Below are 21,365 nucleotides of genomic sequence, written 5' to 3'. Positions count from 1 at the left end.
CCATAGCACGGTAGTCTTAGTCTCAGCTTTGAGAACGAGGAAACTGAGGCTCAGAGGGTGAGATGACTCATCAAAGTCTCAAGCAAGAGTGATGCCCCATACATGTAACCACAGGGTCTGCAGGGTTATGAGTCAGAACAGCCAGGCTGATCTGCTGGACCGGAGTGGACCAGCTGAATATCAGGGCCAGTCATTCAGTCATTGATCAAATGCTTGTGAGCTGCTGCCTTGAGCCTGGCAGGCCTGGGCACACAGAAATGACCTGGATGAGCCCTGACTTCAAGAAATCCACTGCCTGCAGGACATGGGTTTTGACATCAGACTGCAGTTGGAATCCCCAGCCTAGCTAGAGAGTTTGGATGAACATTTCTGGTGCTCTTGCAGCCTTAGTGTCCTCATCTATAAAATGGGGATGATACTTGTTAGCTTCTCACTAGATCATGGCAAGGATTAGAAGGGTCTAGAGAGCCTGGACCACAAAACCACTGCAGTGATGACACAAGTCGTTTGAGGGGTCTTGGCAAGTCTGGGCCTCTCCTAACCTGGCAAGCGGGCCCACTGCTCGGACACCTGTCCGTGAAGCACAGAGGGACTCTCCAGCGGGCTGGTGCCATGAGGTGTTTATTCACATGTTTCAATGAGACAGGTTTATAACCACCCCCCACAACCCTGCCAGTTATTGAAATAACAAACACGACATTAATTGTATTCCACTAGTCAGCTGTCAGAACATCCACCTCCAGGGACAGTTAACAAATAAAGAGAACATGGGACACCTCGTCCCTGAAATACCCCTTCTCAGAGACGGGCCACCTGTGCTACCATAAGCACATGGGGCAAACATGCAACTGAATCAAAAGAGCCAGTGGTTCTTGGTTTTTACAGAAGCAATGATTTTATAGACAGTATGTATAGATTCATGTAAACATTATATACATACATATGTACACAAATGAAGTACAAGCCAGCTTGGGGTTCTGACAAGCATGGCTCGTGAACGGGATCGAAACAAGTAGCATTTGTCACAAAGCACAGGTGTCAGCACTGAAACTGGAGCTGCCAGCATCTTCGGAGATGCTTTCCCGAAGAGAAAGCCTGCTGCAGAGAACTGGGATCCACACTGGAAGCCAAGGCGGGTTTGGCTGTGGGAAGGAGACAGTCCCTTCCAAGTCGCCAGATTGTGGACAACTGGATGTAGAGTGAAAATGCAACCATTTCTGGAAAAGGCCCCAGGTGGCCTGGGTGTGGCCTGGTGGTGGGAACCAGAAGGAAGAGGGCCAGGTGCTTCCACACCAACAGGCAGCTCTCCAGTGAACAGCATGTAGGGGGAGGGCCATTCCGAGGCAGGGGCACTGAACCTGTTGCGGAAGGTACGACCAACGACCAACGGGAGAACCACCTGTCTGGAGGCCTCTGTTGCAGCATCTCAGACTCAGGCTCTGGCATGGGTAGGACTATGCCTGCAGCACAGGGCGTGGCCAGGCTCCTGAGGGCATGGCCAGGCTCCCGGAGGAGGTAGAAGCCCATAACCTTCAAGGCTGGATGCACTCCTCTGTCTCGTGGTAAGCTATGTGCAGGGTGTGTGTTCCTTCAGGACACTCTGCTCAGGGTCTCTGGAGTGCGGGTACCCTTGAACCGTGGCCCAGGAAGGGAGAGGAACTATCAGGGCTCCCGCTGGGTGAAGGGTCAGTTTCTAGGGGGAGAGGAGAGGGCAGATGCAAACCCCAGGAACATCAGAGGAACCATTCAGTGGGTTCTCTGTGGACAACGTGATTCCCTGAGCCAAGGCCCAGTCCCCCCCACCCCCGCAAGGACAATGCATACAGTCTCCCTTGGTCTCAGAGGGGCTGCCTGGCAGACAACAGCTGCTCTTCCCAGCTGGCTTGAAAACTACAGCTTCCTGCCAGGATCCTTCAATCTGCCATAAACCATATTTGGCAGTCCTCCGGATAGAGACGAATCCTTTTTCAAGGTTGTTTTCTCCCTCACTGATGGGATTAACTTCAACAATGCCCCCACATAACTCCTTGGGAGACAAACCTAGACAGCATATTAAAAAGCAGAGACATTACTTTGTCAACAGAGGTCTGTATCGTCAAAGCTATGGTTTTTCCAGTAGTCATGTACGGATGTGAGAGTTGGACCATAAAGAAGACTGAGCGCCGAAGAATGGATGCTTTTGAACTGTGGTGCTGGAGAAGACTCTTGAGAGTCCCTTGGACTACAAGATCAAACCAGTGAATCCTAAAGGAGATCAGTCCTGAATATTCATTGGAAGGACTGATGCTGAAGCTAAAGCTCCAATACTTTGGCCACCTGATGCGAAGAGCTGACTCCCTGGAAAAGACCCTAATGCTGGGAGAGATTGAAAGCAGGAGGAGAAAGGGATGACAGAGGATGAGATGGCTGGATGGCATCACTGATTCGACGGACATGAAAGTCTGAGCAAGCTCTGGGAGACGGTGAAGGACAGGGAAGCCTGGCGTGCTTGCAGTCCATGGGGTCGCAAAGAGTTGGACACGACTGAGCGACTGAACAGCAACAAACTCTTTGGGAACTCCAGCTGTGTCTGCCTCCTGCAGGTGATGCTGGGGGACCTCTTGCCCAACCCTACTCACCCCCCCACCCCCTCCTCCCGCAAACTCAGACACCTTCATGCCAATGGCAACTCCTGCCCCCAGGCTCTTGGGGAAGACAGACATCCAACACCCACACTCAGTCGGAGCTTGAGTGTGTGTGAAACCACATCACGCTATAACCTGCAAGTAGAACTCGGCCTGTGGCCACTGCTCCAGGCTGCCCAGGGCAGAGACCTTGCAAAGGACCCTCTGAACCTACCCGAGGCCTCAGGCAAAACACGGTCCTGTACTTGCTCCCAGAACCCTTTGAGTCAAGAGGGCCTTCAGCAGCCCCGGCCACGGACCACACCCAGAGAGATGCCACAGGGCCAAGGCCCCAACAAGCCCACCAACTAGCAAACAGAAGCTGGGGAAGGAGAGTCCCAACATCCCTGTGCCCCCACCCTCAGTTTACCAGCAGGTGTGTGTGCTCACCACAGCAGTCCCTCCCCATGGGCCCTTGACGGTTCTGAGACTGATCAGAGGCGGCAGCACCAAGCCCTGGCGAAGAGGCTGCAAAGGCAGGAAGCATTCTAGAGGAGGTCTGTCTTCCCCTGACAGGAAGCCCCAAGGCCAGGGACACTGAGGCCCAAGGGGAGACCAACTTCATGGTGTGTGTCCCGGGACCCTGTCAGTGTGCACCCAGTGACACTGAAGGGGGGAGGGCCGCTTGGTGATGCTTCATTGCTTCCCACAGCTCCTCTCCTTGTCTACACTCCCTGACACAGCTTCCTCCACCCCTGCAGAGTCAGCTACTCTTTGTTGGATGGGGTTCACCAGCTAGGGAGAGGCCCATACACCCTCTCGAGTGGACCAGTCTCTTCCCCACTGCTGTGCAGCTCCTGGGCCTTTATGAAGCCAATGAAGCCAACCCCCATCCTTGGTTTCCACTCCTGGGAAAGGCAGTCACCCTGCTGGCCACCCGCATGGAGGCTGGTGGAAAGCGCCACGTCACTGGAAAAGTTCCTCAATATCTGGGCCCTGGATGCTAACATGTGAGACTCCGGAGGGGAGGCATCAATTAATCTGGACATGACATGACCAGAGGCCCCACCAGGCATGGGGATCACCCTGCACTCCTGACCTGTCCTAAGGCGATCGGGACTGGAATTTTATTCCAAAAGGTAAAGTTGTTTTATTAAAAGACGGGAGGAGGACAGAAACGTTCAGCAACGTTTTGTAAACACGTGTGAAATGCAGTTTGATTTCAGTAGTTTATTTTGGAGACAAAGCAGTGCAAGAGGCTGGCCACGCTTTCCTGCTTCCCCCCGGAGCTCGGGGGTCAGACAAGGAAAGGCGACGCACAGACATCATAATTGGGGTTCAACACTCAAGTCGTGTAAACACAGTTGTCGGCGGGCCCTTGGTTTCTAGGACAAGCCGGCCAGTTCTGAGGGCAGCGCCCCTCACCCCAGCCCTTCCTCTCCTAGAGGCAGGCAACCCCCATGTCCCCGCTGACCGGGCCTGAAGGTGCCTCTGAACGCCTGGCTCAGCAGCTTCTTTCGTGGCACCCTCCCCGGACCTCGCAGGACCCTCCGTCTGAGTGATATCTGAAGACACGCTCATGCTTCAGGGGCTCTGCTGTATTCCGCACAGGTGGTCACAGTGACAGAGGACTGACCAAGCCCCTCACTGGTCCCCTTCTCTGCCAAGGGGGCTGCCTGCCTGCCTGGGCTGTGGAACTGGACTGATTAGCCAGTGGTCGGTCGGTCTGCTGCCATCAGGGGCTGGGGGACTCGGATAGAAGCAGGTAACGTTTTCTCACCTCTGGGGCTGCAGTCTGCTCGCACCTGGCTGGCTCAGTGCTTGGGGTGGGCAGTGAACACGGGAGGGGTGTGGATCAGGCCTTCTAGGCAGGCGTGGAGCAACTGGTAGCCTCCTCCGGCCTGGGAAGAGGGCCCCCCCCGATCGCCTGGATGCCAAGGGGAGGCTCATCTGGGTGGACTTCACAGAGGGACAGGCTGCATCGCAAGGGTAGGGCGTCGAGCCTGCCCTTGAGTTCTCTGGTCGTGAGTGCCCAGCGACTCTTGGAATGATTTGCCCAAAGTCACAGCACAAATCCTTGGCACAGGCAGGATCAGCCCTGAGGCTCTCGGCCGGACAGCCTCCTCCCAGGTCCGGGGAGCAGCGGCCCCTGGTCAGGGAAGGGCGGACCCCTTTGCATGGCGGCACAGGACATGTGCTGATGGGCCCAGTGGACTCCGGGGAGCGGGATGTGGAGAGAGGCAGCCGGCCCGGGGCTGTGGCCTTCCCGGGGAAGCGTTCTCCTCCTTGGCTTTCACGAGCGGCAGCAGGTGGATTACAGCTCAGACCCGCTGCAAGGACTTCCCCAAGGAAAAGGAAGCTGAGGCTTCCTTGGGGTCACGCTTTTGGGAGGGGCAGCTGCACACCTGGGGCGGCTTGAGGCCATCGGTAAGAGAAACGGGCTGGGCCGGGGTGTAGGGGCCGGGAGGGAAGAGACGGGGAACCGTTTACTCGCTCTGCTCAGCCACCAACGACCTGACCCGGGATGGCCTGCTCCACGGTCCCCAAGGCCTGGCCCACAGCAGCCGTTGAGAAGGACAGACGTGGGCGTACCCAGGCACTCACACACACACACACACACAACCACACACACACACAACCACACACACGCACGCCCCACCTCACATTCAGACCTAGTGTTGAAAACACAAGCGTGTGTAAACTTGGTGAAGACATCTGCACAGCAGGAACCAGACGGGATCGTCTCTTTGCCGCAAGGCTGGACCACTTGGGGTTCCTTTCCATTCCCACCCCCACCCCTCATTTAGATCACGACATCAGAAAATCAGGTTAAAAATTAAGGAAAAAAAAAAAGAGAAGTAGAAGAAGGAGAATCAGATCGTTGGGAATCCTTAGTAGTAGCGTCACCATCGTCGGGAGCTGCCCGCCCAACGGCTGCGCTCTGCGGCCCACGCCGTCTCTCTGGGTCCCGGGCTCCGAGGCTACTGGGAGGAGGCCTTAGTGGCCAGCGAGGCCACGCAGTGCTGCTGGAAGCTGGGCGACACGGCGGCGGTGCAGCCGAGTCTCTGGTGCGGCAGCTTGGCGGTGCTGCCAGCGCCCACGCCGCCCATGTCGGCCTCGGGCGTCCAGGGCGGCTCCTGGCCCATCATGCTGCTGCAGCAGCCGGGGCTGGCACTGCACGTCCGCTCGGCCGCCAGGCCGCCCGCCTGCTCCGCCAGGAGCCTGCTGTGCCTCAGTGGGGCCACATCCCCTGCGCCCCCCGCGCCCGCGCTCTGGCCCTGCAGCACGCTGGCGATGTGGTTCAGGAGGTCAGTGAAGAACTCGCTCACGCCCTCGTAGCCTGCAGAGGGGAGAGACAGATGGCAGGCTTAGCCGGGTGGGTTGGGCGATCAGCGGCTCCTGGATCTGGGGTGGGGTGAGGGCAAGCTGGTGGAGCACACAGCCTGGACGCCAAGTGTGTGTGGCCCCAAGGGCCAATCCTTGAATTCTGGCTGCCCCCCTGGGCTATGAGCAACTATAGAGAGGAGGCTGATGAGGAAGTGAGCAACTATAGAGAGGAGGCTGATGAGGAAGTTCCGTGCGCCCTGTCCCTCTTGGGCTCAGCTTCAGGATCTCATTTGATTATCTCCCCCCCTCCACGTGGTTTGGTGGGCTTCCCAGATGGCAACAGGTGGTCAAGAATCCAACTGCCAATGCAGGAGACCCAAGACACGTGAGTTCGATCCTTGGGTTGGGAAGATCCCTGGAGAAGGAAATGGCAACCCGTTCCGGTATTGTTGCCTGGGAAATCCCATGGACAGAGGAGCCTGGTGGGCTACAGTCCACGGGGTTGCAAAAGAGTCAGACACGACTGAGTGACGGAGCACACGTGGTTTGATGCCCTTATGTGGGGATGTGGCGTGGCTGCAGCGGGCAGGACTGAAGGCCCACTCCTCTAGGTCTGAATCATAAACGCCTCTCATCTCCACGTGGCCTGGCCCCAACTTCCTCGTGTGTACACTGAGGATTTGGGTTTGGGGGCTCCCGTGGGCAGGGCCGGGAGGGGCTGGAACATGAGTGAGGCCTGATCAACAGCAGCTGCTCCTGGAACTGAGTCTGTTCCACCTCCTGTCCTCCAAGCACCTGCAAGGTCCCCAGTGCTGCGTCCTGACCTGCAAAGCTGAGGGACAGAGACTGGGCAGCCCAGACAAGGCCATTGCATGGACACCACTTCCCTCACAAGCGGGCCTGGGTCTCCTGAACAGAAACCGCCGGGGGCCTGCGTTTCCCGTCACAGACTCGATTGTGATTGTCAGCAAACAGTCCTCGGAGCCTCACACAGAGCAAGTTTCAGATCTAGGGCAAGGATTTTGCTGACTTTTGAAAACGACTTCAAAAGAAATTCAATGAGGGGTGGGTGCCCCACCCCCTGCCTACCCGAATCAATTCGCAGGGATGCGAACCAGGCACACAGCTGCAAGAACAATGATCGGGACAGGAAGCATGTCCCCAAAAGGGACTGTGTGCCTGCATCGGGGGCGGCCCCAGGGACCACCCCCCGGATGTGACCCCATCGCTGACACCAGGCCTGGTGCTGAGAGGGACTGACCCCTCCCTCGCACAGCCTCCAGGATGGTCTTCACAGCTGTCGGTACAAGCAGCGGGGGGAATGAAGGTTCAGACATAGGCAGGTGCACTATCGCGTACAGAAAAGGCTGCCCAGGGGCTGGTCCGATGGGGCTGCCTCACTGTCCATGCTCTTATGTGTTCAGCAAACAACGCTGTGGTTCTGAGGGAGTCCGAGGCTGAGAGGGGCAAGTGGAGGTGCCCAGAGTAAAAATAAGAGTGGGCAAGATAGCCGGCATGCACCATACTTGCCCTGCTCGACATATTCTCACTTAATCATCACAAGCTTCTGTCCCCATTTTACAGATGAGGAAGTGGAGGCACAGAGGTTAAGTAACCAGCCCCAAACACCCAAGAGCCATCAGCAGGTGGATATGTGTCCACTGGAGGATGAGTAGGGTGACAGTGTCCATGGCTGGGGTCCATCCAGGCTAAGTGCTAATCCTCCCTCGTGGCATCCTGGGAAGGGTATGTCCCGGGGAGCGGGGCCCAAGGGCTGGCCCCATTCTACAGATGGGGATATTCATCGGAGGGACTGATGCTGAAGCTTTGCCACCTGATGCAAAGAGCCAACTCCTTGGAAAAGACCCTGATGCTGGGAAAGATTGAAGGCAGGAGGAGTAGGGCGTGACAGAGGATGAGGTGGTTGGATGGCATCACCGACTTGATGGATGTCAGTTTGAGCAAGCTCCGGGAGTTGGTGATGGACAGGGAAGCCTGGCGTGTTGCAGTCCATGGGGTTGCAAAGAGTCGGACACGATTGAGCGACTGAACAGCAACAATAGATGAAGACAACACACAGCCCTGGGATCTGACAGGCCCTTCGGTGCCATCTGTGCCTTGAACACACGTGGTGCTGAGTGCCCCACCCTAGCACTGGGGGCTTCCTTGGCCCTGGGGCGGGGGTGAAGGGCAGGGCAGCCCGGAGCCCCTCGGGGGCCATCAGCAGACGTGCTTCTGGGTTTCCAGGGTAGGGATGCAAGCAGGGAGGAGAGCTGAGACCTGCTGATGGGCCGCCAGGGAACATCAGCTGTTCCCTCAGCAACGGCTCTGCTATCCCCAGATGAGGCCTGGCCCATGGCCTCACGCAGCCTGGGGAGGGCGGGCTGAGGCATGAAGAGCTCTGTGGGGCTGGGTGCTGTGCACACATCATCTCCCCTGTGAGGAGGGGAGTGTTCTTCGCACTGCACACGAGCGAACACTGAGGCTGCCCGGGCAGGAGGCTCATCTCGAGGAGAAGCACGAAGCCTCAGGTCAGGCCCCCAGACCAGCCCTGCCACTGGGATGTGACCTTGGACGTGTCGCCCAGCCCCCTGGCTCCATGCATGTCAGTAAATGGAGAGCCCAACAGTCCTCTGCACATGTGTGGTTGTAAGAATGAGATGAGGCACTGGGGACAAAGGAACTCAGGCAGGCTGGGCACCAAAGGTGGACACGACTGCCCAGCATGCAGGCTGCTGGCAGGGGCGCTGCCGGACACCCATGGTCTGAGGCACAGGGTGAAGGGGTCCAGGACCAACAGGCACCCCAGATCCAGGCTCATAAATCGAGCAGGGAGAGGGCTGGGCCCCAGGCAGCCATCTCCTGGACACCACCTCCCTGGGGCCCTGGGCTGCACGCCCTCCCCGGAGCCTTCCTCCGTGTGGGCCAGGCGCCCTTACATAGTCTCTGGGGGGCTCAGTTTTGTCACTCAGGCCTGGCCTGCTGGGGAGACGGGGGCCTTTCTCATGGCTTCCTCTGTCCATGCTGATTCACTGTCAATGTGCCTCCTCTGAACACCCGGGATGCCCGGCCCGAGTCACACAGGTCCTGGGGGGATGGACAGACTCAGGACGTGGCACAGACCCACAGCTCAGTGGTTTGTGAGTTCTTCTCTCTCCCTCCTTCTAGAACCTCCACCCCAACAGCCCGGTGCTGCCCCTCCCTGCCCCCTGAGTCCGTTAACCCAGCGACCTTTTTGCCTTCATCCCCTCCATCTCCTCCCTGGTTCAGATCCTCTGATTTGTTATAATTGTTCCCCTGATGCAGCTGAAGTTCCCTTGGGCTCTCTCATTCCATCACCTGCATTCATCAAAAACCTACCTCTCCATCCAGGCTGCACCTAGGGTGACTACAGAAAAACAGGCCACTGTCCCACAGGGTCTCAACCTCTATTCACACACACAGCCCTCAGACGGCCGCCCCATCTTGCTCAGAGTGAATGGCCATGTGCTGGGCTCCCCTCTGACCTCTGACCTCCCCGCTGCACAGAAAGCCTCGGGCCACAGGGCCCCTCCGCAGGCCCTTGCATGGCTCCTTCCCTCCCTGCCAGGCCCTGCCCCCACGCCTGCTTCCCAGAGGAGCCCCTGTCCTCTGAGGGCAGGACCCCAGCCGCCGTGCGTACACCGCCCCAGTGTCTGCAGCAGCTGGGACACGCAGCGGGCCCTGGATAAACTGCTTGGCTGAGCGAGCCAGGGGCCTCCTCCAAGCCCAGGCTTCCCTGGCTGTGAACTGCAGGGCTGGCTGGGCCTGGCCCGCGTGCCCTCCGTGCAGGGGACACACGTCAAGCACTCAGCCTGGTGCCCTGCGAGCACTCCCCACGCTCGGGGGGCCCTCGGCCCCTGCAAACCCCAGGGGAGCAGTCCCCTCCGGCAAGCCAGGCTCTCACACTCAGGAACGGCTTCTTGTTTTCTTGTCCACTGAGCAGGGCTCTACCTCCAGGGCGGGTGCTTGACAGAGGTGAGAGCTGAGGCCTCGAGACAGGGACGACCGCTGAGAAGTACCTGCCCAGGCTGCTCCGGGCTGGGGGGTGCAAAGGGTCACTCTGTCCCTGACCTGCTGTGAGGACAGGGAGTCGCCTGGGGAGTCGTCCGGCCTCAGCACACGTCTCTGTGAAGAAGCCCAGCCCAGGACCGTCCCCCGCCCCACAGTCATCACTGTGGCTAACAGTCCTGCTGAGGCGTCTCTGTGATGTCTCCTACGGAGCCATCGCTGAGTGGGGACCTGAGGGGTGCTGGGCAGAGCCTGGTCGTGCCAGCAAGCAGACAGTGTGGAGCAGGCCCCCCAGCCGGCCAGATCTGAGCGTGTCCCCCACAGGGTGGCTCAGGGTGGGGAAGGAGCAAGGCCTTGCCACCACCCTGCCGTGCGACCTGGGACAGTTTCTCCCTCCCTCCATGGAAACCAGGGCGTGTATTCCCTCCAGAATCCTCTCAGCTCTTTAAGTAAATCTACAAGGGCCCGAGAGGTCAGCTGAGACTTCGCCAAGAAAGGCTACTGCTGACGGCACAGGGTTGGGAGAGTTTAGTCGCTCAGTCGTGTCTGACTCTTTGAGTCAGGAGAAGCGGGGTAAAGGACGCGTGTTTAGGAGTGGGCCCACTGTGAGCCCTGTAAATCCACTGGCAGGTGGGTGAAGGCTTGGCGGGCGCTGCTCTGACCCCAGGCCCCAGACAGTGAGGGATGGAGTCGGTCAGGCCGGCTCTCCTGCCCCGCCACCCACCCAAGGCCACCAGCCTCCAGGTGAGTGAAGGCAGCCCCCGGCCCTGCCGCTCACCGGGGAAGGCGTTGATGTCGATGACGGCGTGCTGCCCCGTCTGGTTGTTGATGATGATGTCGATCCCGAAGAGAGACACGCCCAGCGCCTGCCGCAGGGCCCGGGACAGCTCCCGGATGACCTCGTCACTTGGCCGCTCGAACACGCCCTCGATCTTGTCCAGCTGCCAACGCACATACGCACACACGGGGGTCAGACTTCAGGCAGGGAGACGCGATACAACACCACAGAGACCCCCCTGCGGTGCCACGAGGCCGGCTCCGACCTCCAGGCAAGAGGCAGGACAGACCCACTAGGATCAGCCCAAGGATGGCCATTTCCAAGTCCTGCCATGGGCTGGGCAGGCACCGTGGCAGGTACGGCACATGTGACCTCTAGTCCTCATGCCCACCAGGGAGGCGAGTATCATTACCAGCATTTTACACAGAGAGGAGCTGACGCTCAGGGTCAGGGCTGATTCACGGCCACACAGCTTAGGACCCAGGTATTTAGCCTGTAAAAGCCATGGGCTTCTAGTGGTAAAGAACCCACCCGCCAGTGCAGGAGACATGAGAGACACGTGTTCGATCCCTGGGTCGGGATCACTTGGATGGCAGCGTGTCACCCCTAAGTCAGCCAGAATAGGGCTCACATGTGGTGCTCAGTAGATACCAGAGTCCTAAGGCTGCTGGGATGGGGTCAAAGGGGAAGCACAGGGGATGATCCACCAGAAATAAAAAAAGAAGCTGGGATCAAAAAGTTAAACAGAAAATTATCACATGGCCCAGCAGTTCCATCCCAGATGTGTAACTTGTACACCAATGTTCACAGCTGCATTATTCACAACAGACAAAAGGCAGCAACAACCCGAATGTGCATCAACAGATGACTGGATAAACAGAATGGGTTACCCAGACAATGGAATACTGTTCTGCCACCCTTTGCTACAATGTGGAGGAACCTTGAAAATATTAGGCCAGGTGAAAAAAGACAGATGCACTAGGTCACCTACTGTATGATTCCCTTAAAATGAAAAGTCCAGAAGAGGTAAATCCATAGAGATGAAAAGCAGATTAGTGGTTGTCGGGGGCCAGGAGGAGGGGGTAATGAGGAGGGATGCTCAGTGGGTATGTGATTCTCTTTCAGGTGATGAAAATGCCTGAAATGAAAATGGTCTCTGGAACTAGACAGAGGTGGTGGTTGTACAATACTGTGAACGTACTTAAAACCGCTGAATTGTTCACGTTAAAATGACTAATTAGAGAGAACTTTCCTGGTGGTCCAGTGGTTAAGACTCCAAGCTCCCAATTTCTGGGGGCCCAGGTTCAATCCCTTGTCAGGGAACTAGATCCCACATGCTGCAATGAAGATCTGATGCGGCCAAGGAAATAAATATTTTAAAAAGCCCACAAACATTGTATGGTATATGACTTTCACCTGGATTTAAAAAAACGAAGTGAGGCTGGGGCTGGGACAGAGCCTGGGCAGCACCCACAGGACACGTGGCCCTCACCCCCGGCACAGGAAGCTGCGTGGCTGATGGGGAGCTTCCAGACACGCGTAGAGCAGGGAGCCCACCCCTGGGCACCGTGATGCTCTACTGTGAGAGCCGTCTGCCCCGGCTCTGCAGGCAGGGCCCCCCTGCCCATGGCTCCGCTGCCTCGGCGTCCCACCCCAGGAAGCTACGTTTCAGTGGGCAGCATCAGCCTGGCTGTGACGGGCACTTATCCGCTTGGCACCTGCTGAGCCTGCCCCGTGCCCATCTCCCGCTCATGCTCAGCGGGGAGGGCTCGGCCACTGGTCCTGCAGCCCCGGGGGACGCCCGGCACTCCCCAGTTTCCGCCGCGTGCCCTGAGCTGTAATGGGCCCTGCCGGGTCCTGCTTTCTCGCCTTGGTAAATGGAATACTAAAAACACTGCCGCCGAGGGACTGGGGTGAGGATCCACAAAGCTCCCAAGTCAGGCCCATGGCGCAGGCCCGGCAGCAAGGGGACCAATGGCCGCTGCTCCGTCACAAAGCCTCGTGACCTGCTGTTTATAAAAGCACTTTCTCAGCTCAGTGAAGGGACCTCAGACATCCTTCTGCAGCCCTCTGCCCGTTTGCAACGAGGAGGCGATGGAGGTGCTGAGGTGAACCCCCAGGCCCCCCTGTCACCAACACTGACTGAGTACCTACTGAGCGCCTGACACGGTTGTGGGGCGCTTTCGTCTAGGGACTCCCTGAGCCCCAGGACCATGCTAGAGGCAGGGTGAGGACACTGAGGCTCAGAGAGACGACTCGACTTGCCACACAGCTGGGAGGTTGTGGAGCTTCTGACTCCAGGCCATCTCATTCAGTGTCAGACTCAACTGATACTCGGTACTGATGTGGGGGCCTGCCAGTCAGGTGGGAGCGGCGTCCACCCTCGGGGGCATCCGACCACGGAGGGAGGCAGGGCTCCCTGCACCTGCACGAGGCCACGATGGGGACTGGAGGGACTCCAGCGTGCAGGAGGATGCTAAAGGCTCGTCTGGACACCCGTACCTGGGAACGGACATATCTGTGCAGGAGGGCCTGACATTCCGAATGAAAAGGGGATGGCCGACTGCCTTTCCCTTTCCTCGTTTATGTGTTACCAGCCCTGGAGGACCCCCGCACAGCAGTCATGAGCTGAGGGGAAGGGAGAGATGACGGCAGGGCTGGGAGGTGGAGAGAAGGCCTTGCGATTTCTCCAGGCTGACCTTTCCCACGTAGGAGATGGAGACATGGGCTGAGTCACAGGCGGGTGATAAACTGGGAAGGCAACTTTGCTTCCAGCCCTCACGGTGACCCTCTGGCCTCTGTTAACAGCCCAGTGGTGACAAGGGCTGCACTGTGCCGGGGGGTAGCAGGGACAGCTTCTCCCTAAGGCCGTGGAATGCAGACCCCCTCCGAGAATCACTGACTGAATAAGGTCTGGGAGCCTCGCAGGGAGGATGCCCTGAGGTTTCTGAGCTTTCATGAGACCAGAACATTCTCTTGCACAGAACACCTATCTCAATCTTCCAATGTGCATGGCCAGGCGCCGAGGGTTCTCTTTAGAATCTGGTTGTTCTCCAAGCATCCCTGACCACAGAACTTGTTCCTGGGTTATGTTCTCCAGGTCCCTGCCATGCCTGTGCTCCGTCGAACGCTCGGCACACGGCCGGCTCCTCAAAGGAACCAGGAGCAAACGAGAAATGGGACTGGCGGCCTGGGTTGGGGAACAGCAGGTCATGGGCAAGCACAGGCCCTAGCCTGGAATGGAGGGGAAGGAGGCCCAGAGGCAGGGGTCCGCTGGGGAGGGGACATGGGCGAACCCTCCCAGAATGGCCAGGAGGGCTCGGTTCAGAAGCAGTGGCGGCAGAGGCCACCGGCTCTGGGGACATGAAGGAACAGCGGGGTGGGGTGCAGTGTTGATTTCTAACTGCTCAGCAAGTGCCAGGGAGGTAAGAAACCCTAAATTCCTGCAAGACCCAGCTTTGGAATCAGACTAATCTGGGGTCAGCTCTCATCTCTGTCCCTGTGTGAGGAGCCCTGTGGGTTTAGACAAGTTATTTCACCTGGTTGAATGTAGCTCTCCCCTCGGGAAAGTGGGGATGTCTGTCCATCCCTGAAAGGCTGTTTCGGGCTGGAGGATGGAGCCCGATGCCCACTGACTGAACAGCAGTCCCGAGCCCACTCCCCACCGTGAGTCACCCCAGCAGCTGCAGAAGTACACAGCAGGAGCTCAACAAATGCTTACTGGACTCACATGGACAAGGAAAGAAAAGAGGAAAACTGAGGTGGTGCTGTCTCTTGCCTCCTTTTTTTTTTTTTTAGTAAATCAGGAAAAGGCAGCTTAGAAAGCAGGTCTTCAAATTCCTCACAATTGGGGGATTTCCTCACATGGGAGAAGTTAGACAACTGTCCACCTGAGTAACTGAGTGATGAGCAGGCATGGCTGTGATGGCCGTTGCCACAGAGGCGCAAAGCAAGCAAGGAAGAGGGGGTCTCTGAACACCCCAGGGTCCCTGGCTTGGTGGGGAAGGTCCTGCCACCCTGCCCCGCTGGGGAGCCAATGTCACCCCATTCCCAGGCTCGGCGGGAGGGACATACCGCGGTCAGGATCGATGATGACTCTGGCTTCGACACGTTGTGGCTGTTGAAGAAGATGGACTCGCGGTCTGAAAGCGAGGGAAGGGGCCAGAGTTAGAAGCTCGAGGCAGAGAGGCAATTCCACCATCTGACACCAGGGGGCAGCACCACCCCGGCCACAGGCCGTGGTGCCTTAGGGCTCAGGGTCCAGCAGCAGCCACCTGGGCCCCCTCCCACCCCAGAGACATGACACCATGGAGGGACACACGCCGAGCCAGGCTCCTGTTTCCATTTCTCTTCCCATATAAAAATGAATGGCTCCACTCTCATCTTACAGTATCCTACCTGGTTTTCCCCGATACCTAGGCCCCTTCCCCAGAGTGTGTCCAGCATATCTTATGGGCGTGGCACCAGAAACGGGGGCTGAGTGAGACAGGGGAAATGCTGCATATGGGAACATCAAAGGCCCAGAGAAAAGAGATCGACTGATGCCACTTAATCCAGCATCCCCAGCCCCTGCTGGTTCTGACCATGGAATGCCTTTTCAGGCACATTTAGGCTGCCACGGGGCACGTGAATGTTTAAAACACAAAGGGTTCTGCTGTTTCCCAGTTATTTTGGGAAAAAAATAGGAAATCAGAACATGGGCTTTTGTAGGATCCATCCAGGAAAGCATAGAGAATAATTTCTGTGTGGCTTTGGAAACAGGCACAGCCGCCTGAAGTACCCTCCACATCTTCCCGCACCATCTCTCCCGGCTCCCACTGCCCCCGGGGCCCCCTCAGTCCCATGGAGAGGCAGATTAATAATCTCAATCCCAAGATCATTAGAGTGATGAACGGTTGGTTTGTTCATTCGTGCCCTTCAGAGTAAAGGCACGTCAGTTGGTCAGAAACATGCTTTCCAGCACTTGGAAGTGTGCAAATGCACAGATCAGAAAACCAGGAGCCTCAGGGTTGAGAGATCTGGTAAAGACCCTCATCACACTAGGACCCCACCCCACCCCGAGAAGGACACAGGCCACAGGCCCCAACGTGGCCCCGGCAGTCTCTGCTTTGGTCCTTCTGGGTGAGGTGTTGTGGCTCCTGTTCCCCAGGACACATTGCTCAGCCCTGAGACTCAGGACAGGAAGGGACCCGCTGGGCACCACTGTGTGCCAGGGGCTGGAGCGCGGGGGCACCTGCTCTGGCTGCCAATGCCCACCCCCCCCAGCTCCAGGGTCACAGCGCCGCAACAATCATGCATGAGGAAGTGATTCAGGCGGAGGCCAAGCAGGCAGGCGCTGAGATGTACCTGGCGTCTTTCCCGCTAGTGGGGCACGCAGGCCCCTTGCCGCCCCGGTGTGCCCGACAGTCCTCCTACCGCTCCGACCAGAGCCAGTCCAGACGGGGGGCACGAGAGACGGTCCTGGGGAGGAGCCTAGGGAAAATAAACACCCTGCGGGACTTGCACCGAGCAGCCCCACTGACCTCTACTCTTGAGCGCCGACAAGCAAGAAGACTGAGCCTTCGGGGCTAGCCAGCCCCGTGGGCCAGAGGTCAGAGCAGGGCTTGAGCAGCTGGAGTGGGCCTTCCAGACTCTACAGGCACTGCCCACCTTCTCAGCTTGTAGCCCAGCCTGGCCCCACTGAGCTCAGGGTGCCTCCCACCCACCCAGTGGGACCCAAGGGCAACGGCCAGAGTGGCAGAGTAGGCCTGGGGAGAGAAAGGCCACACACAGCAAGTGGACACAGCCAAGGTCAAGGAGGCTGAGAAGCCACAGAGAACAACGTGGATGCTTAGCTATGCAAGGAAGGGAAAGAACTGGGTGCTCAGAGGGGTGTACCCAGTGCCCATTGAACTGGACAGACCATGGCACCCAGCAGCTTCTTGGGGCAAGATCCAAAGTGTGGACCATTTCAAAGGGGACTTGTTTCTCCTCCTGGCTAACTCTGATCTGGGGGCTCCAACCAGAGGACTGTTCAGCAGGGCAATGGGAGCTGCCCTTCGCTCAGAACCCTCCCCACGTGCAGCTTGAGCAGGCCCAGATGGAGAGGGAGCAGCTTCCAGCCATTTGGTGATACAGGAAGATTGTGGAAGCCGAGAAAGATCAGGAAGGATTGGAGCATCCCCTGGCGCCAGCTTCTTGGGCAGCTTCAAGATCTCCGGATGATAAACCTGGCTGGGCCCTTGCACCTTGATCACAGGAGCACTCTGGACGGGGGGAGCTCGTCCCTTCTGTTCCCGGGCTAGTCCCGCGACACACGGAGCCCAGTGAAGAACCACCACGAATGCCCACAGGAGAGGGGAGGCGATAAGAGGAATATGGGAGTTTTTGTGCCCAGTTTACAGATGAGGAAAACAGGTTCAGTAGAGGAAGAGTAGGGCACACGTTTAGCCCCCAAATATCCCCACGACTCGGTAGTGCAGCTGTGAACTGCAGCCACACCTTCTTAGCTTCATTTGCTTCATCTTCACATGTCTCCTTGGGGGAGGGGGCAGGCAGCATGTCACGGCGCTGCAGACAGTGGTCCAGGTCTCCTCCCAGACCTCCAGCCCCGGTTGCCCTGCTCGAGGGGTCCCCTCACCCAGTGGTGTCACAGGACCTTCCGCTTCCTCTGGGACCCCTCATCTGTGCACAGTTCATCCTTTCACAACTTCTTCCCTGTGCAGTTTCTCCCCCCAGAATATGAGCACACGAGGGCTGGACACCTGGCTGACTATCCAGTTTCCTGCTGGATCCTAGCCCCGGCACAGGGCTGGGCACGTGGCAGGTTCAAGGGAATATGGCCCCTGTTACACCTGCAGGGCTCTCGATGATGCAAGATCACCAGATCTGGCCCCACCATCTGTGACTGTAAATAGAGGTTTATTGGAATGCAGCCCCGCCCAGTCACTTCATGTTGTCTACAGAGGCTCTTAGGCAATATTAATTATGATGGAGCTAGAAATACTTATTCTGGACTTTTCCAGAAAAAAAGCCTGTTGACCCTTGCCCTATGTGGTCATTGGTATCATTCCTTTATGTACATACCCCTAAGGGAAAAAAGGTCCAGGATGCAGAGACAACAAAGGCGCTGTGTCTGCAGGGGAAAAGGAACGGAAATAAACCCGCTGTGTTGGGGGGAGGGGGACGGGGGCAGGGGGAGGCGGCACAGAGAAACATGGCCAGGGGTTGGCACAGGCCAGCGTCAACCCTCTCCATAAAAACGTAACTTTGGTTCCAGCCAAGGCAACTGTGAGACGTTGGCTGTCAAGACACACTTGACTTCAGAGGTGCTAACAGGTGCAAACCCAAAGGACACTTGAAAACCAAAAGAACACAGCAGCTGTGGAGGGAGAGGTGGTGTCCTCATAACCACCGCAGGTCCAAAGAATCCCACTCAAGGAGCCCCCACCTCCCTGCGTGGACAGGGGAGCCTGGAGGGCCTGCCATGCAGGACAGCAGGGACCAGAGAGATGGGAGGGGGCTGGAAACAGCCAGAGGCCCAAAGCCCCCTGCTCAACTAGTCCAGCTTAAAGGGCCAGTGTCACGCTGTGCTTTTCGTCTGTTAAGAGAACACACGTGTGAAAAGGACAAAACCTGGGCCAGCTGGATGGCCTGATGCCCTGAAGACGGTGGCCACAGGATCAGCTCTGGGGATGGAGGCATGGGCACACGGAAAGCCACTCAGCTCATCTGAGCATAATAAACGCTCCTCCGTTAGCCCTGTGTGTCTCCACTGATCTGCTCAGCCCTGGTCAACACATCTGGGCTTTCCCGGGGGCTCAGCAGTAAAGAACCAGCCTACAATGCAGAAGTCACAGGAGATGCAGGTTCAATCCCTGGGTCGGGAAGATCCCCTGGAAAGGGAAATGGCAACCCACTCCACTATTCTTGCCTGGGAAATCCCATGGACAGAGGAACCTGGCTACAGCCCATAGGGTTGCAAAGAGTCGGACACGACTGAGCACGCAGCCTGCATGTTATGGTAAACTGGCAACCGGAATGGCCACGAGAAGACACAGATGTGGAGCCCTTGTCCTGAGACAGGACATAGAGCCCATGCCCTGCCACTGGTGGTTTCCAGACAGAAACTGGCCAGCCCTTTGCAACTAGGGGGAAGAGGGGGGGACATTTGTTGTGTGGAAAGGAAGAGAACCAGGTGGTATGTTTCTTTAAGAGATGGAGTGATTTAGGGTAAAACAAGAAAAAAGGAAAATGATCGTATAAGGTATACTTTTTCTTCCCTTAATACATTTGCTGTAGCTTTAAACATATTCTTAAACACCAGGAAACAATCTAAAGAGGGTTACAAAATATTGGCCTTATCCTGCCCACAACTGCTAAGAATGTCTCTTACTAATATACAGTCACATACAAAAAGACCCCTCCCAACACTGGTTCCCCAACCCCCAGTCATTCCATCACCCCACCGGGTAGAGGGCAGGGACTGGTATGTGGACGCCCTGAAAGCCTCGCCCGGCAGGGAGAGCCGCCTGCACTCAGGTCAGGGGAAAGAGACACACGTTTCCAAAGTGTCTGCTCTATGGGTTGTGTTAACGGGAAGAATGGCTGAGAGAGGATGGGAACAGCTGGACTTGGTCCAAAAGGAGTGGCTTGCAGCCACGAGGAGCAGACAGTGACAGGCAGTCCCGGGCAGAGGGACTTTAGACAGACACAGCTGTCTGCTCAGCGGCCCGGCGCTGCGTCTGCTGACGGCGGATTTCCCGTGCAGAGAGAAACGCAGAGCGAGTGAGAGCAAACCAGGCTGGGGTGACCCACGTCCTCTGGTCCAAGGGGATCACCATGCTTATTCCAGAGACGCTGCCCCTGTTCCAAAGGTTCCTGGAACTGACCTTGAAGAAGCCTCCAGAACCACTAGAGGAATCTTTTGAGCAGCCCCAATACCACCAAATCCTTGTCTTAAGTATCAGTTTTTGCGATAGCCAAGGGTCACCTGGAGCTGGTGAGCAGCTGAAGAAAAGCTGAGGGCCTGGGGCCCCTCGACCTCCCGAGAGGACATCCTCAGATGGGGCAGCTCCCTGCAAGTGCCATCACTGTGTGACAGCTGAGGGACACTCAGGGCGATCATTCCCTGGTCTAAAACATGCTCACCAATATGGTCCTCACCCCTGTGTCCACGCCTGACCCGCCCGGGGCCCCACAGCTGGCAAGTCCTGTGCCCCGAGTGTAACTTCTAACAGAGTCCACCTCAGGGGCTGCAGAGGCAGCAGGTGACTCAGTGTTTCCCAGTTGTTAAAAGGAGACACGATAAAGCAGCCAGCGCTCTGGCCCTCAAAACACCAGGGGCCCCTCCCTTCCTGGCTTCCATGAAAAGCCCATCACCCAGTCCAGCATGTTCTTGGTAAGCCTCCTTATCACGAGGGGCCCCGGGAAGTGGCCTGGGTGCAGAAAGCTTTCAAGTTCTTCCCGGAGCTTATGGTAGCTAAGGCGCACGGAGCCCCTTCAATGGACCTGGTTGGGACAGGGGTTTACCACTCATGGCCCAAGACCTCTTCACCTACTGGACACAACTCTGCTAACTTTCAGATCACCTCTCTTCCCTCCAGAAATAACCCGGGGCGACCACGGTCAGTGCCGAAGGACAGGCGGCCGGTGCCGTGTCCCAGCCGCACCCCTGAGCATGGGCATCCCAGACAGTGTGAGGCCTGCTTACCCGACGTGCCCGCAGAGAAGTTCTTCAGCGAGGGCCTCTGGACCACAGTGTAGGACTCGCCGACCACAAACACCTTGTACAGGACGGCGTTGTGGTTGATGAAATTCTGGACCACGCAGGGTGGCTGGATGGCGCTCAGGCCCTCCTGGTTGAACACGATGGCCATCTGGGGAGACAGGGGGGCCAAGGGCTTGGTCAGAGTCTACCACCTCCTCGGCCTTGTCACTGTCCAGAGCACCACCACCAAGGGCCATCCCTGGCCCAGTAGCACAAGGCCTCCCCAGGAAGAGTCTCAAGCCAGAGTGAGTGGGGTGGGCCTTGAGCAGAACACCTGGGCATCCATCCACTCCTGCTGGGGGGCGTTTGGAAATCCTGCGCTGTCAGGCCTGCCATGTAGGGTTCAGCTTGCTGTGCACTGCACAATCCCACTACTCACACTGTACCCATGGAACGGGTCCCCCTGTGTTGTGTACCACTCACCCCTTAGGACCTCTTTGTAGAGGTTCCTCTACAAAGACTTTGGCGGTGGGAGGTGGGGCACCGAGGGGGTGGGGGCAAGGAACGCAGGACAAGGGATCAGGGGTTGGGAGGCCTTGGGTTCAAAGCCTGTACAATGACAACGGCTGCCTCTTGAGAAGTCATGACGCACCTGGCCCTGGTGTGACCTGGTGTCATCCTCACACCCTCCCCTGGGGTGGGCACGGACATCATGCCCCTTTTACAGATGAGGAAACTGAGGCCCTGAGGCACTTAGAGGCTGCTGGCAAGCGACAGAGCCCAGAAAGGGATGGGGACCAGCAGCCTCAGGCCCTCCACGTTATACACCTTACACATGCGTGCTTAAGGAATGGGAACAGTCCACTCCTGGGTCCCGACTCCTCTGGGGACAAAGGCCTCCAACAGGAGGACCTGGCAGGGGACAGAGGTCAAGGCGGGT

The 21,365-nt window shown here is 57.6% G+C and overlaps 1 protein-coding gene across 5 annotated transcripts in view; it reads right to left on the bottom strand.

The window, feature by feature from the left end:
* Nucleotides 1-3,813: 3,813 nt before the first annotated feature.
* The window catches only part of ITPK1 (inositol-tetrakisphosphate 1-kinase), a 156,607-nt gene continuing 139,055 nt past the window's right edge, over nt 3,814-21,365 (bottom strand). For all 5 annotated transcript variants that reach the window (XM_081548144.1, XM_081548142.1, XM_081548146.1 and 2 more), the window contains 4 exons: nt 20,429-20,594; nt 14,812-14,879; nt 10,738-10,900; nt 3,814-5,943 (listed from right to left, as the gene is read on the bottom strand). In XM_081548144.1, the coding sequence (XP_081404270.1) occupies nt 5,585-5,943; nt 10,738-10,900; nt 14,812-14,879; nt 20,429-20,594 (756 nt within the window). In that variant the 3' untranslated portion in view covers nt 3,814-5,584. The remainder of the gene's footprint in view (nt 5,944-10,737; nt 10,901-14,811; nt 14,880-20,428; nt 20,595-21,365) is intronic.

The sequence above is a fragment of the Giraffa tippelskirchi genome, chromosome 12, assembly GCF_054371585.1.
Source record: "Giraffa tippelskirchi isolate mGirTip1 chromosome 12, T2T-mGirTip1v1.2.pri, whole genome shotgun sequence".
NCBI lineage: Eukaryota > Metazoa > Chordata > Mammalia > Artiodactyla > Giraffidae > Giraffa > Giraffa tippelskirchi.
Note: the sequence above shows the minus strand (reverse complement) of the source record. Positions and strands in the feature narration are given on the sequence as shown.